Genomic DNA, 13905 nt, shown 5'->3' with positions numbered 1-13905 from the left:
GTGACTTCTGAGTGTTGGATGTTGTCGCGGAGTCGTTGTTGAGGTTATCTGCTGGGGTGTGACAGGAGGTACTGAGGTCACCCACACATCATTCCCTGGCACTGGGGTGGAACAGGTGGAGGGTGTGGCTTCCTCCCAGAATCCTCCTGTGTGTTTTTTTTTTTTTTTACAAAAGAGATGTTAAGGGTGATTTTTTGTCTCGTCTCCGGGCTGTGACCATGGTGCCTCTTTGCCTGATGACGCCCCACGGGTGATACTTGAAGGGCGGGCTGACCTGGCTTTCTAGATATCAGTCTTTTTCAAAAGCGAAGTCACCAGTCTAGATGTTTGAGGACCAAGTGCTCCAACTGGTGCTGGCTCAAATGTTTATCTCTCTCCTTCTGTGAAGAACCCAGCACCATTGATGGGGCCTGGTGTCCTCCCCGGGTGCTGAGGGCTAGAGTCGGTCACTACCCAGCCCATGCTGTCGTGTCCTGGGGCTTGACCTGTGGTGATGTTGGATCAGACGATATTCTCGAAGGAACCAATAGATGGCTGTTTGGATGTGATGTTGATCAGCTTGTTCAGAGTGTGCATGAAACGCTCTACCTCTCCGTTGGCTTGTGGCCAGCGAGGGGTTATCTTGCGATGGTGGATACTCCATGCCCAGAGGTTGACTTTGAAATGGAGGTCTAATCTACGGGCCCAATTCACAGAGCTAACTTAAGACAAAACCCTAAACGTACCACCATTTTGGTATTCACAGAAGGCACTTACTCATTTCGGTATTACAGAATTTAGGACTCCTAACTTTAGGACTTCTAAATGCCTTCTGTGAATATCGAAAGTCTTAAAGTTAGGATTTTTCTCAGTTTAGGAGTAGTAAAGTTAGGAGTAACTTTACCACTCCTAAACTGAGAAATATCCTAACTTTAAGACTTTCATTATGCACAGAAGGCATTTAGAAGTCCTAAAGTTAGAACTCCGAACTTCTGTGAATACCGAAATGAGTAAGTGCCTTCTGTGAATCCAAAAATTTGAAATTGAATTGTGGTCCATGGTAACCCCAAAAGAGTGTCTACAGACGTACAAGTGAAAATGCCTGCAGGCCCAGTGAATGGCATTGGCCTCCCTCTCGACCTCCGAATATCGTTGTTCCGTTGCCGCGAGGGACCTGCTGGCATAGGCTACGGCGTCCAGGTGCCATGATGTTGCTGTTGGGTGAGAATAAGTCCAAGACCTTTTGGACTCGCGTCAACTGCAATGTTCGTTGGTTTCAGTGGATCGATATTGGACAGTGTGGTGTCGGCCGAAAGGCTTCTTCTTGTGCTGTACCTCCCGTCCAAGGGGTCGGGGTCCTTGTGAGTTCACGGAGTAACGGGGTGTGACCTGTGAGGACGGGTATGAATCTCCCACAATAGTTCATCATGCCAAAGAAACTTTGTACCTCAGACACGCTGGTGGGGCGGGGGCCTCCTGCATATCCCTCACCTTGTCGGAATCTAGCGCCACTCCATTGGCCAGGAATGTGTATCCAAAGAAACTGATCTATTGTTTTAAAAACTCACACTTTTCCCGATGGAGAGTGAACCCAGGATCTTGGGTCCTCCGGAGCAGCAGAGACACAGGAGTGGTTTAGCGCTGGTGCGTGACTGACTGCCTTAGCCACGCCTCTGCACTTTTATTCGGGAACACACGATGCACTGGAAGATACAAATAATCACACCCAGGCGGGTTCCATCAACTAGACCACCGCAGCCTTATCTCTGGGGTGGTCCATTACAAACTTGTCATTCGTGCACCCAGCATTGTTGCGTTGGACACATCAGGGTAGGCGGTAGATTATTTACAGCCTATCATGTTTCAAACACTCTGGCCTCACCACGCTACTACAGCAAAGGTGCAATGGCGATAGGGGAAGCTGGAAAACAACAAAAGAGGGTCCGAAACAGGCTATGTGGATTGCTATGTTTTAAATGGCAGTTGGTTGTTACAGTGCTTGTCACACGAGTTTGAAGTGCTTAATTTGAGCCGGTGGTTTTCAGTGCTCCGCACTGGCACTTAATTGTCACCACCAGCACTTGTGACAGTCTGTCACAAGATAGCCCTGTGTGGTTAATTTAGAGAGGACCACAACAACAGTTAATTATTATTTCAATTTTCATTAAAAAGGACTATTACCTCCTACCCAAGCCATTCTTTGGCGCCTGAAATAGTCTGAATTGTAACCCTGGGCGTAGTTTGCAAAGTAGCGCTAAGCGTAGCTACGCGAAGTGCACTTCGCACTACGCGAGTTACGCGCAGCTTCGCAAAACCGCGTAGTGCACTGTGCAAGATGCTGTTCGCACTGATTGCACAGTGCCGGAAGCTTGTCCGCACTGTGCAATCATTGCAAACTGCATTTTGCACAGTGCAAGCGGTCGTTTTCTGCCGCTCGAGTAGATTTCTACTCGAGCAGCAGCTTTCTCAATGCGGACTGGTAGTTTCTCATCGCGAGCGGTCGCGAGCATACACGACCACTTGCAATCAGAAACCTGACCTCCCCGCGTTGAGTAGCTCGCCAGAGGTTTATTTTCCACGCTTGCGATCGGCAACTTGATATTGCTGATCGCGAATGAGGAAAAAGTCTAATCTCCATTCACTGACGTGCAGTGTGTTCTTGGATATGGCAAACAGTATGAACATAATTCTATTTAAAAGAGGATCAGTAGTTCAGAAATTCAAGCTTTTAAAATGATAAAAGAAAACACCTTGGGCCAGATGTAGGAGCCCTAATACCGGTCGGTAACGGCCGAATTCGGCCATTACCGACCGGTATTTGGGTTTTTTCAATGTAGGGGGCTTAAAATTACAGAATCGGTATATTTACCGATTCGGTAAAATTACCGATTCGGTAAATTACCGAATCGGTAAATATACGGATTCTGTAATTCTAGATGTAGCTAGCACTTCAAAGAGTGCCACAGGCCCTTAAGAGTCGGTATTTTACCACACAATCCTATTGTGTGGTAAAATACCGAATTCAGGTGTGCTTGCACATCTGTGCATGCACACCTGTGCCATGTGACACACAGACATGCCCTTAGGGCATGCATGTGTGCCACATGTCACACAAGCCTGTAATTGGAGTGCTAGAGGGTGTCAAAGTGACACCCCCTGCACCCTTGCAGGATTCGGTATTTACCGATTCGGTAAATACCGAATCGGTATTGCCCAGTGATTCATATGGGCTTCAAGGCCCATAGGAATCAATAAGCAATACCGATTCGGTATTTACCGAATCGGTAAATACCGAATCTTACAGATTCGGTAAATGTAAAATGAAATTTACCTACATCTGCCTACTTCTAGTTTACCGATTCATAAATACCGAATCGGTAAAATTCGGTATTTATGAATCAGTAAATTAGAATTACCTACATCTAGCCCCAAAGCTTGTAAGATGAGGCACGGCCCCTTGCACCACCAAATCATGCACGTGTCTGTCACAAATGAGGTACTGCAGCTGCCAGGAGTTAATTGCCCTGCAGATCAGTTGGAGAACTTGTGTCAAGTACAAAGTATTCAACACACAGAGAATAAGCTATTATTCCAAAATAGGCTCCATCGGAGATGGCATTAAAGCTTTTCTGAACATCCATGCTGTAAAAAAAAAAAAAAAATCTCCCTGTGCCTACAAAAAACCATTATGTCAACTGGAGTAATGTAACTGGTGCTCCTGTAAAGCGCTCCAATACCTTCAGGTCAGTTGAGGTTACGCTATATGAAACTGCTAAAAGAAATGCTGATGTGAAAAAAATGTTGATTTGAACAAAAGTCAGATCCAAAAATAGGTAGATGCTGCTTTAAGGCGCTTGGCATCGCTCAAATTGTAAGAGCTTTATTAGTCATTATTAAAAAAAACACATGCAGTCACGTGAACTGCTTTAATAATGTGTGCCATTGAAAGAAAATGATGTAGAACAAAGTGAAATGTGGAGAAAAAAAGTTCCCAGAAACAGAGCGCTAGTAACGGAAGGACACAAATTAAATGTAATGAAACAGTACTTGGTCCATGCTCCTGAAAAATAAAAGGAAGTGATGTCAGGCATATGTGGCCAATAATGAGGCAGCTACAAAGATTGACAATCAAGCCTGCAAATGGTAAGTGATGGTGGGACTTCAAGCCCTTTACTGCATACAAAACCCACGCGAGCACTGTTAGGCAAGTCCTAGAAAAGGATAAGGGAGAAATGGAGGAAAGATGGAAGAAGGGAAAGACAATACTTGGATCCAAAGCAGCTGGCAGGCGAAAATGAGAGGAAGAGGCGAAGAGAAGGAGGATCGAGAGAGCGAGAGGAGATCAAATTGGCCAAAAGTATTAGAGAGAAGAAATTGAAGGGAGGAAGAATTAAGGCTCTCGGAGATGGAGAAGTTGCTAGAGAGACGAAGAGAAGCGAAGACAAGATATTGATGGGAAAGCAAACAGGATGTGACGGGGAGAGAATGCAGGAGAATAAATGATGGTTTGGGAAAGAGTATAGAAGGGTATGCACCTGTTACAACGCATTCGTTACTCCGCACTACCATTACAACGCGACTTTTATAACGCATACCATTACAACGCATTGCGCTGGGGGGCGCTATAGGATAGGGAATGGTATAATTTACTATCCAACACCTTCCCTAGGGTCCACGGGGACTGGAGTTAGAATAGTAAATTATACTTACCACTATCCAGCACCCCAAAGCGCTATGCGTTGTAATGGTATGCGTTGTAATGGTCGCGTTGTAATGGTAGGTAGTTGTAACGGTATGCGGAGTAACGTCATACATCCGTATAGAAGAGCGCATATGGAAGAGAGAATTGAGGATGAGGGAGAAGTGCACAAGAGAGAGGAAAATGGCAAGAAAAATAGAGGGAAAAGGTGAGGAAAGAGACGAAAGAATGAGAAAGAGAGATAGGAGATAAAGACGAGTGAGAAGAGGGAGAGTGGAAGGAGTGGGTGTGAAAGAGAAAGGGGGAAGAATTAAAGATCTCAGTCTGAGCTGGACACAGGAGCGAGAGAAGCGAGGATATGATGTAGATGTGAAAGAGGGAGGAGGGAATAATCCTGTAAAGAGAAGGGTAGGACCAATTCAGAGGAGAGACCATGGGGAAGGAGACAAAAGGGTAACGAAAGGGGAGAGGGTGAAGGTGAGCATGGAGAGGAGAAGCCGGATTAGAAATGAAGCAATGAAATTATGGACGGGAGAGAGGGGGTGAGAGAGACAGTGGCAAGGAAAAGGGAGGAGTAAGGATGAAAGAGGAACGTAATGAGAACAATAACATAACATGTGTATTTGTAAAGCGCACGTTCGCCCCAGCAACGGGGCATCTTGGCGCTGAAATAACAGATGTATATTGTTACCCAACTCAATGGTACTCATTTTATCGACCTCAAATGGATGAAAGGCTGAGTGGACCCGCTGGGATTTGAACCTGTGACCAGAAGGTCGCACACAGGCCGCTGCAGTGGACACATTAGGCCGCTGAGCCACCAGACCCGGCTAGAGAGAGGGAAGGCGCTAAGGAGGTGCGTGAACAGGACAAGGACCTCAGGAAATCATGTGTTATAGGGCTGCCGACTTTGTGCAGAGTTATTCGCTGACATTAGCGCGGACACATGTACCGTATTAAATAAAGTGTCCCAGCAGAGCAACAGGCGTTTGCTCCTGCTTTGCGTCCCCCCGGGGCACTTTGGTATTACAAAAGAGGCTGCAGACGCTTGTGCTACCCCTTCAGTAATACCAATAGCGCTAGCCCACATAAAGCCCCAGTGCTATCTGCAGGGGGCGTTCCCTCATTTACATGGGGGCGTGCCCCATGCAAATGAGGGAATCCCTATGCCTGCGCCTGTGCCGTATTACAGACGTGGGAGCAGAGGCAAAGAAGCCCTCAGGAGGCGCACTAAGAGTGCGACATCTAAAAAGTGGTGCACTGTCAGTGTGCCCCCTGATGGCAGCCCTCTGGCGGGGATAAGGGGGCCCCATGGACCCCCCAGACATCCCCTTGCAGGCGGGTGCAGTCACTGATTGCACCTGCCTGCAACGGGATCTCTACAACACGGAGCGATGTAAAGCAACCGCTCCATTTTTCACATGAATGCGCTGCTCCCCCGTGCAGCACGAGTTCGCGGCAGCCCTGGGGGCCAATGCATTCATGGTAATAGGGCACATTCTCATTGTTTGCGCCCGGCGAACCTTTTTAACTGTGTGCCCAGCGCAAAAATGAAAATGTGCATTAACCATAATGCACCCCCAGAATGGAAGGCTGTGTGGCAATGCACACACGAATGACATCAGCATAGAATGCTGGGTGCTAGTAGGAATGCATGCACAAGTGACATTACTAAAAACTGCATGCACAAGTGACATCAGGAGGTAATTATGTGTACCCGGTGGGCACACGTACGAGTGGCATCAGGATCGAAACTCTGTCTGGTGGGCATAACTGCACAAGTAGCATCAGGGTAGAATGTTGGGTGACGAGTGAGAATGCATGCACGAGTGACATGATGGAATGCTGTGTGTCTTTAGTCAGAATGCATGCACCAGTGACATCCGGCGGGAATGTTGTGTGTCTAGTGAAAATACATGCATGAGTGACATCAAGATGGAATGCCGTGATTCCAGAGGGAATGCATGTATGCAACACCAGCATGGAATGCTGTGCTCCATTCGTGGAAATGCGCTCACGAGGGACATCATCATGGAATACTTTACAGTGTACACCATTAATGACAATGCACGCACAAGTGACATCAGGATGGAATACTGTACGCTATTAATGCATGCATGAGTGACAGGATGGAAAGCTGTACCCCATTAATGGGTATGCGTGCACGAGTGACATCAGGATAAAATACTGTACGCCATTAATGCATGCATGAGTGACAGGATGGAAAGCTGTACCCCATTAATGGGTATGCATGCACGAGTGACAGGATGGAATTCTGTACCCCATTAATGGGTATGCATGCACGAGTGACAGGATGGAATTCTGTACCCCATTAATGGGTATGCATGCACGAGTGACATCAGGATGGAATACTGTACGCCATTAATGCATGCATGAGTGACAGGATGGAAAGCTGTACCTCATTAATGGGTATGCGTGCACGAGTGACATCAGGATAAAATACTGTACGCCATTAATGAGAATGCATGCACGAGTGACATCAGGATGGAATGCTGTACATCATTAACAGGAATGCATGCACGAGTGACAGGATGGAATGCTGTACCCCATTATGGGGTATGCATGCACGAGTGACATCAGGATGGAATGCTGTCCGCCATTAGCAGGAATACAAGCAGACGTGACATTATCAGAAATGCATGCACTTGTGACATCAGGATGGAATGCTGTACATCATTAACGCGAATGCATGCACGACTGACAGGATGGAAAGCTGTACCCCATTAATGGGTATGCGTGCATGAGTGACATCAGGATGGAATACTGTACGCCATTAATGAGAATGCATGCACTAGTGACATCAGGATGGAATGCTGTACATCATTAACGGGAATGCATGCACGAGTGACAGGATGGAATGCTGTACCCCATTAATGAGTATGCATGCACGAGTGACATCAGGATGGAATACTGTACGCCATTAATGAGAATGCATGCACGAGTGACAGGATGGAATGTTGTACCCCATTAATGGGTATGCATGCACGAGTGACAGGATGGAATTCTGTACCCCATTAATGGGTATGCATGCACGAGTGACATCAGGATGGAATACTGTATGCCTTTAATGCATGCACGAGTGACAGGATGGGATGCTGTACCCCATTAATGGGTATGCATGCACGAGTGACATCAGGATGGAATACTGTACGCCATTAATGCATGCATGAGTGACAGGATGGGATGCTGTACCCCATTAATGGGTATGCATGCACGAGTGACATCAGGATGGAATACTGTACGCCATTAATGCATGCATGAGTGACAGGATGGAATGCTGTACCCCATTAATGGGTATGCATGCACGAGTGACATCAGGATGGAATACTGTACGCCATTAATGAGAATGCATGCACGAGTGACAGGATGGAATGCTGTACACACCATTAATGGGAATGCATGCACGAGTGACACCAGATGGAATATGGGGTGACAGTAGTGGGAATGTGTGCATCGTAGCTTTATGATAGAATGCTGTATTACATTAGTGGCATTATCAGAAATGCATGCACTAGTGACATCAGGATGGAATGCTGTATGCCATTAGCGGGAATACAAGCACACATGACATTATCAGAAATGCATGCACTTGTGACATCAGGATGGAATGCTGTGCTCCATTCGTGGAAATGCGCTCACGAGTGACATCACCATGGAATACTGTACGCCATTAATGGGACTGCATGCACGAGTGACATCAGGATGGAAGGGTGTGAGACAAGTGGGAATGCATGTATGCAACACCAGCATGGAACTCTGTGCTCCATTCATGGAAATGCGTTCACGAGGGACATCATCATGAAATACTTTACAGTGTACACCAATAATGAGAATGCATGCGCGAGTGACAGGATGGAATGCTGTACCCCATTAATGGGTATGCATGCACGAGTGACATCAGGATGGAATACTGTACGCCATTAATGAGAATGCATGCACGAGTGACATGATGGAATGCTGTACCCCATTAATGGGTATGCGTGCACGAGTGACATCAGGATGGAATACTGTACGCCATTAATGAGAATGCATGCATGAGTGACATCAGGATGGAATGCTGTACATCATTAACGGGAATGCATGCACGAGTGACAGGATGGAATGCTGTACCCCATTAATGGGTATGCATGCACGAGTGACATCAGGGTGGAATACTGTACGCCATTAATGAGAATGCATGCACGAGTGACAGGATGGAATGCTGTACCCCATTAATGGGTATGCATGCACGAGTGACAGGATGGAATTCTGTACCCCATTAATGGGTATGCATGCACGAGTGACATCAGGATGGAATACTGTACGCCATTAATGCATGCACGAGTGACAGGATGGGATGCTGTACCCTATTAATGGGTATGCATGCACGAGTGACATCAGGATGGAATACTGTACGCCATTAATGAGAATGCATGCACGAGTGACAGGATGGAATGCTGTACACACCATTAATGGGAATGCATGCACGAGTGACACCAGGATGGAATATGGGGTGACAGTAGTGGGAATGTGTGCACCGTAGCTTTATGATACAATGCTGTATTACATTAGTGGCATTATTAGAAATGCATGCAGTAGTGACATCAGGATGGAATGCTGTATGCCATTAGCGGGAATACAAGCACACATGACATTATCAGAAATGCATGCACGTGTGACATCAGGATGGAATGCTGTCCGCCATTAGCGGGAATACAAGCACACATGACATTCTCAGAAATGCATGCACTTGTGACATCAGGATGGAATGCTGTGCTCCATTCGTGGAAATGCGCTCACGAGTGACATCACCATGGAATACTGTACGCCATTAATGGGACTGCATGCACGAGTGACATCAGGATGGAAGGGTGTGAGACAAGTGGGAATGCATGTATGCAACACCAGCATGGAACGCTGTGCTCCATTCATGGAAATGCGCTCACGAGGGACATCGTCATGGAATACTTTACAGTGTACACCATTAATGAGAATGCATGCGCGAGTGACAGGATGTAATGCTGTACCCCATTAATGGGTATGCATGCACGAGTGACATCAGGATGGAATACTGTACGCCATTGATGAGAATGCATGCACGAGTGACATGATGGAATGCTGTACCCCATTAATGGGTATGCGTGCACGAGTGACATCAGGATGGAATACTGTACGCCATTAATGAGAATGCATGCATGAGTGACATCAGGATGGAATGCTGTACATCATTAACGGGAATGCATGCACGAGTGACAGGATGGAATGCTGTTACCCATTAATGGGTATGCATGCACGAGTGACATCAGGATGGAATGCTGTACATCATTAACGGGAAAGCATGCACGAGTGACAGGATGGAATGCTGTACCCCATTAATGGGTATGCATGCACGAGTGACATCAGGATGGAATGCTGTACATCATTAACGGCAATGCATGCACGAGTGACAGGATGGAATACTGTACACCATTAATGAGAATGCATGCACGAGTGACAGGATGGAATGCTGTACCCCATTAATGGGTATGCATGCACGAGTGACATCAGGATGGAATGCTGTACATCATTAACGGCAATGCATGCACGAGTGACAGGATGGAATACTGTACACCATTAATGGGTATGCATGCACGAGTGACATCAGGATGGAATACTGTACGCCATTAATGAGAATGCATGCATGAGTTACAGGATGGAATGCTGTACCTCATTAATGGGTATGCATGCACGAGTGACATCAGGATGGAATGCTGTCCGCCATTAGCGGGAATACAAGCACACGTGACATTATCAGAAATGCATGCACTTGTGACAGCAGGGTGGAACGCTGTGATTCCAGAGGGAATGCATGCATGCAACACCAGCATGGAATGCTGTGCTCCATTCGTGGAAATGCGCTCACGAGGGACATCATCATGGAATACTTTACAGTGTGCATCATTAATGAGAATGCATGCACAAGTGACATCAGGATGGAATACTGTACGCCATTAATGCATACATGAGTGACAGGATGGAATGCTGTACCCCATTAATGGGTATGCATGCACGAGTGACATCAGGATAGAATACTCCAGTGACAGGATGGAATGCTGTACCCCATTAATGGGTATGCATGCACGAGTGACATCAGGATGGAATACTGTACGCCGTTAATGAGAATGCATGCATGAGTGACAGGATGGAATGCTGTACCCCATTAATGGGTATGCATGCACGAGTGACATCAGGATGGAATGCTGTCCGCCATTAGCGGGAATACAAGTACACGTGACATTATCAGAAATGTATGCACTTGTGACATCAGGATGGAATGCTGTGTGACTACTGGGAATGCATGCATGAGACACCAGCATGGACTGCTGTGCTCCATTAGTGTTAATGTATGCACAAGTGAAACCAGCATGGAATTCTGTATGCCATTAATAGGAATACTGAGACGAGTGACAAAAGGGAATGCTGTACGCCAATAATGGGAATACCTGCACAAGTGACATCAGGATGGGATGTTGAGTGTCATTGGGGGAATCCGTGCATAAGGACATCAGGATGTACATTAGTGGGAATGCGTACACGAGTGTCACTAGAATGGAATGCTGGGTGACATTAGTGGCAGTACATGCACGAGGGGCACCAGGATCGAATGCTGGGTGGCATTAGAGGGAATGCGTACACGGGTGGCACTAGAATGGAATGCTGGGTGACATTAGTGGCAGTACATGCACGAGGGGCACCAGGATGGAATGCTGGGTGGCATTAGAGGGAATGCGTACATGGGTGGCACTAGAATGGAATGCTGGGTGACATTAGTGGTAATACCTGCACGAGGGACACCAGGATGGAATGCTGGGTGGCATTAGAGGGAATGCGTACATGGGTGGCACTAGAATGGAATGCTGGGTGACATTAGTGGTAGTACATGCACGAGGGGCACCAGGATGGAATGCTGGGTGGCATTAGAGGGAATGCGTACATGGGTGGCACTAGAATGGAATGCTGGGTGACATTAGTGGTAGTACATGCACGAGGGGCACCAGGATGGAATGCTGGGTGGCATTAGAGGGAATGCGTACATGGGTGGCACTAGAATGGAATGCTGGGTGACATTAGTTGTAATACCTGCACGAGGGACACCAGGATGGAATGCTGGGTGGCATTAGAGGGAATGCGTACACGGGTGGCACTAGAATGGAATGCTGGGTGACATTAGTGGTAGTACATGCACGAGGGGCACCAGGATGGAATGCTGGGTGGCATTAGAGGGAATGCGTACATGGGTGGCACTAGAATGGAATGCTGGGTGACATTAGTGGTAATACCTGCACGAGGGACACCAGGATGGAATGCTGGGTGGCATTAGAGGGAATGCGTACACGAGTGTCACTAGAATGGAATGCTGGGTGGCATTAGAGGGAATGCGTACACGAGTGTCACTAGAATCGAATGCTGGGTGACATTAGTGGCAGTACATGCACGAGGGGCACCAGGATGGAATGCTGGGTGGCATTAGAGGGAATGCGTACACGAGTGTCACTAGAATGGAATGCTGGGTGACATTAGAGGGAATGCGTACACGAGTGTCACTAGAATGGAATGCTGGGTGGCATTAGAGGGAATGCGTACACGAGTGTCACTAGAATGGAATGCTGGGTGACATTAGTGGTAGTACATGCACGGGTGGCATCAGGAAGGAACGCTGGGTGGCTTTAGTGGGGCTACAGGCATGAGTGACCTCAGCATGGAATGCAGAAATGGCTAGGACATCAATGGAATGTGCAATGATGATGAAGACATATAGCGCGCTCTAGGTGCAATAAACTAAGGGGCAGCGGGGTTTGTCGGTGGCGGGAGATATGACGCGCTAGAGATGCCCACTCATCACAGGCTCCTTCGGTTGGCTTTGCTCTCAGAAGCAGAAAGAGGTTCCGAGGGCCCCCCTTTTGAGGGGTAGTGGTGGGTGCCAGCCTTATACAATGTTTGCAGGGTCCGCACACCGTAAAGACTCTATATTATGACATCAACACGTGGCACTGCTGGTGTGTGACCCTCTGCACCATTGACTGCCATGTAGGAACCTAAGCGTTTTCCACTGTCACTTTAGTTTCAAGAAAAAGTACTGTATTTGTGAGCTGTTTTTAAATGGAAAATGAGTTTGCATTTGCTGTGATTGATTTTATATGATGTTTATATCTATGTGTATCTTTTATGTCCTGTCTTTGGAAGGACGAATAAAGAACTGCCAGGGCACTGACGCCTCAGAAGGGGGTCACTCAAGCGGGCGGAAGAGGGCGGAGGGAGCAAAGGCTGAACAGTCTCCTGTGTGGGATCTGAAGGTTCAGAACTGCCCATCACTTACTGATCACCTAGGGGTTCATGACCCACAGAGGGACAGATGCCCTACCTCTATAAAGGTTATTGGGCTGTGGTGTGGCCAGCTTGTGACTGACTTAGCCCCAGCCCTACTGGAAACTGTTCAACTCCATATATGCCTGCCCACCCTTGCTAGACTCCCATGGACGCATGTGCTGGCCATTGAAGGGAGGGGGGTTTGGCGCTCCACCAATGGGATTGGCTCTTTCGATGCCCAGAGGGCGCCACCTTTGGGTGTGAGGTGTCTCTTCATGTGAGTGGTGTCCTGCCCTGTGCCCGGTCCAACACCTGATCTTTTCTCACCAGACGCAGCCTATGGTCGGAGGAATGATCGAAACCGTGGACAAGGTCATGACACACATGGTCAACAACGTGAAGGACACCGCAACGTCCATCGTGAAAATCGAGGGCACCTCATCGGTGGCAGGTAGGACTCATCTTCCACAAATATGTTATCTTAATTTGCAGTTGTATAGTGCCAATACTTGTCAACCCGCTGTGTCGCTCAGCACTATTTTGCGAAGTGTTCTTCGCACTTGTTAGTGGTCTGTTCTGCTCCACCGCCTTGAGACCCTCACGGGTGATAAGCCGTGCTTAATAAATGTTTGATTGATTGATTGTACTCTCTGTCTAAAAGGGTGGTAAGGTGACGTGGGCACTGATCTGCAAACCTACAACAGAATGTTCTTCTTTATTGATATACATGTCATTTCTTCTCAAGAAGCCATGGTTTGCGCTTTACATTTTAAATTTTCCTAGGGTTGCTGGGGGCGACTTTTTCTCAAGTCAGATTTGTCCCTCCCTCGACATACAGAATATAAAAGTGTGATGAGGTTGAAAGGGGGGTTGGGCCTTTT

The 13905-nt window shown here is 47.3% G+C and overlaps 1 protein-coding gene across 1 annotated transcript in view; it reads left to right on the top strand.

Annotated features, from left to right (window-relative positions):
- Positions 1-13905, top strand: part of ADGRD1 (adhesion G protein-coupled receptor D1) — a 1126805-nt gene that overhangs the window by 210982 nt on the left and 901918 nt on the right. Inside the window, exon 10 of the mRNA XM_078666340.1 lies at positions 13355-13475. Coding sequence (XP_078522466.1) covers positions 13355-13475 — 121 coding nt within the window. The remainder of the gene's footprint in view (positions 1-13354; positions 13476-13905) is intronic.

This window comes from Lissotriton helveticus, chromosome 11, assembly GCF_964261635.1.
Source record: "Lissotriton helveticus chromosome 11, aLisHel1.1, whole genome shotgun sequence".
NCBI lineage: Eukaryota > Metazoa > Chordata > Amphibia > Caudata > Salamandridae > Lissotriton > Lissotriton helveticus.
Note: the sequence above shows the minus strand (reverse complement) of the source record. Positions and strands in the feature narration are given on the sequence as shown.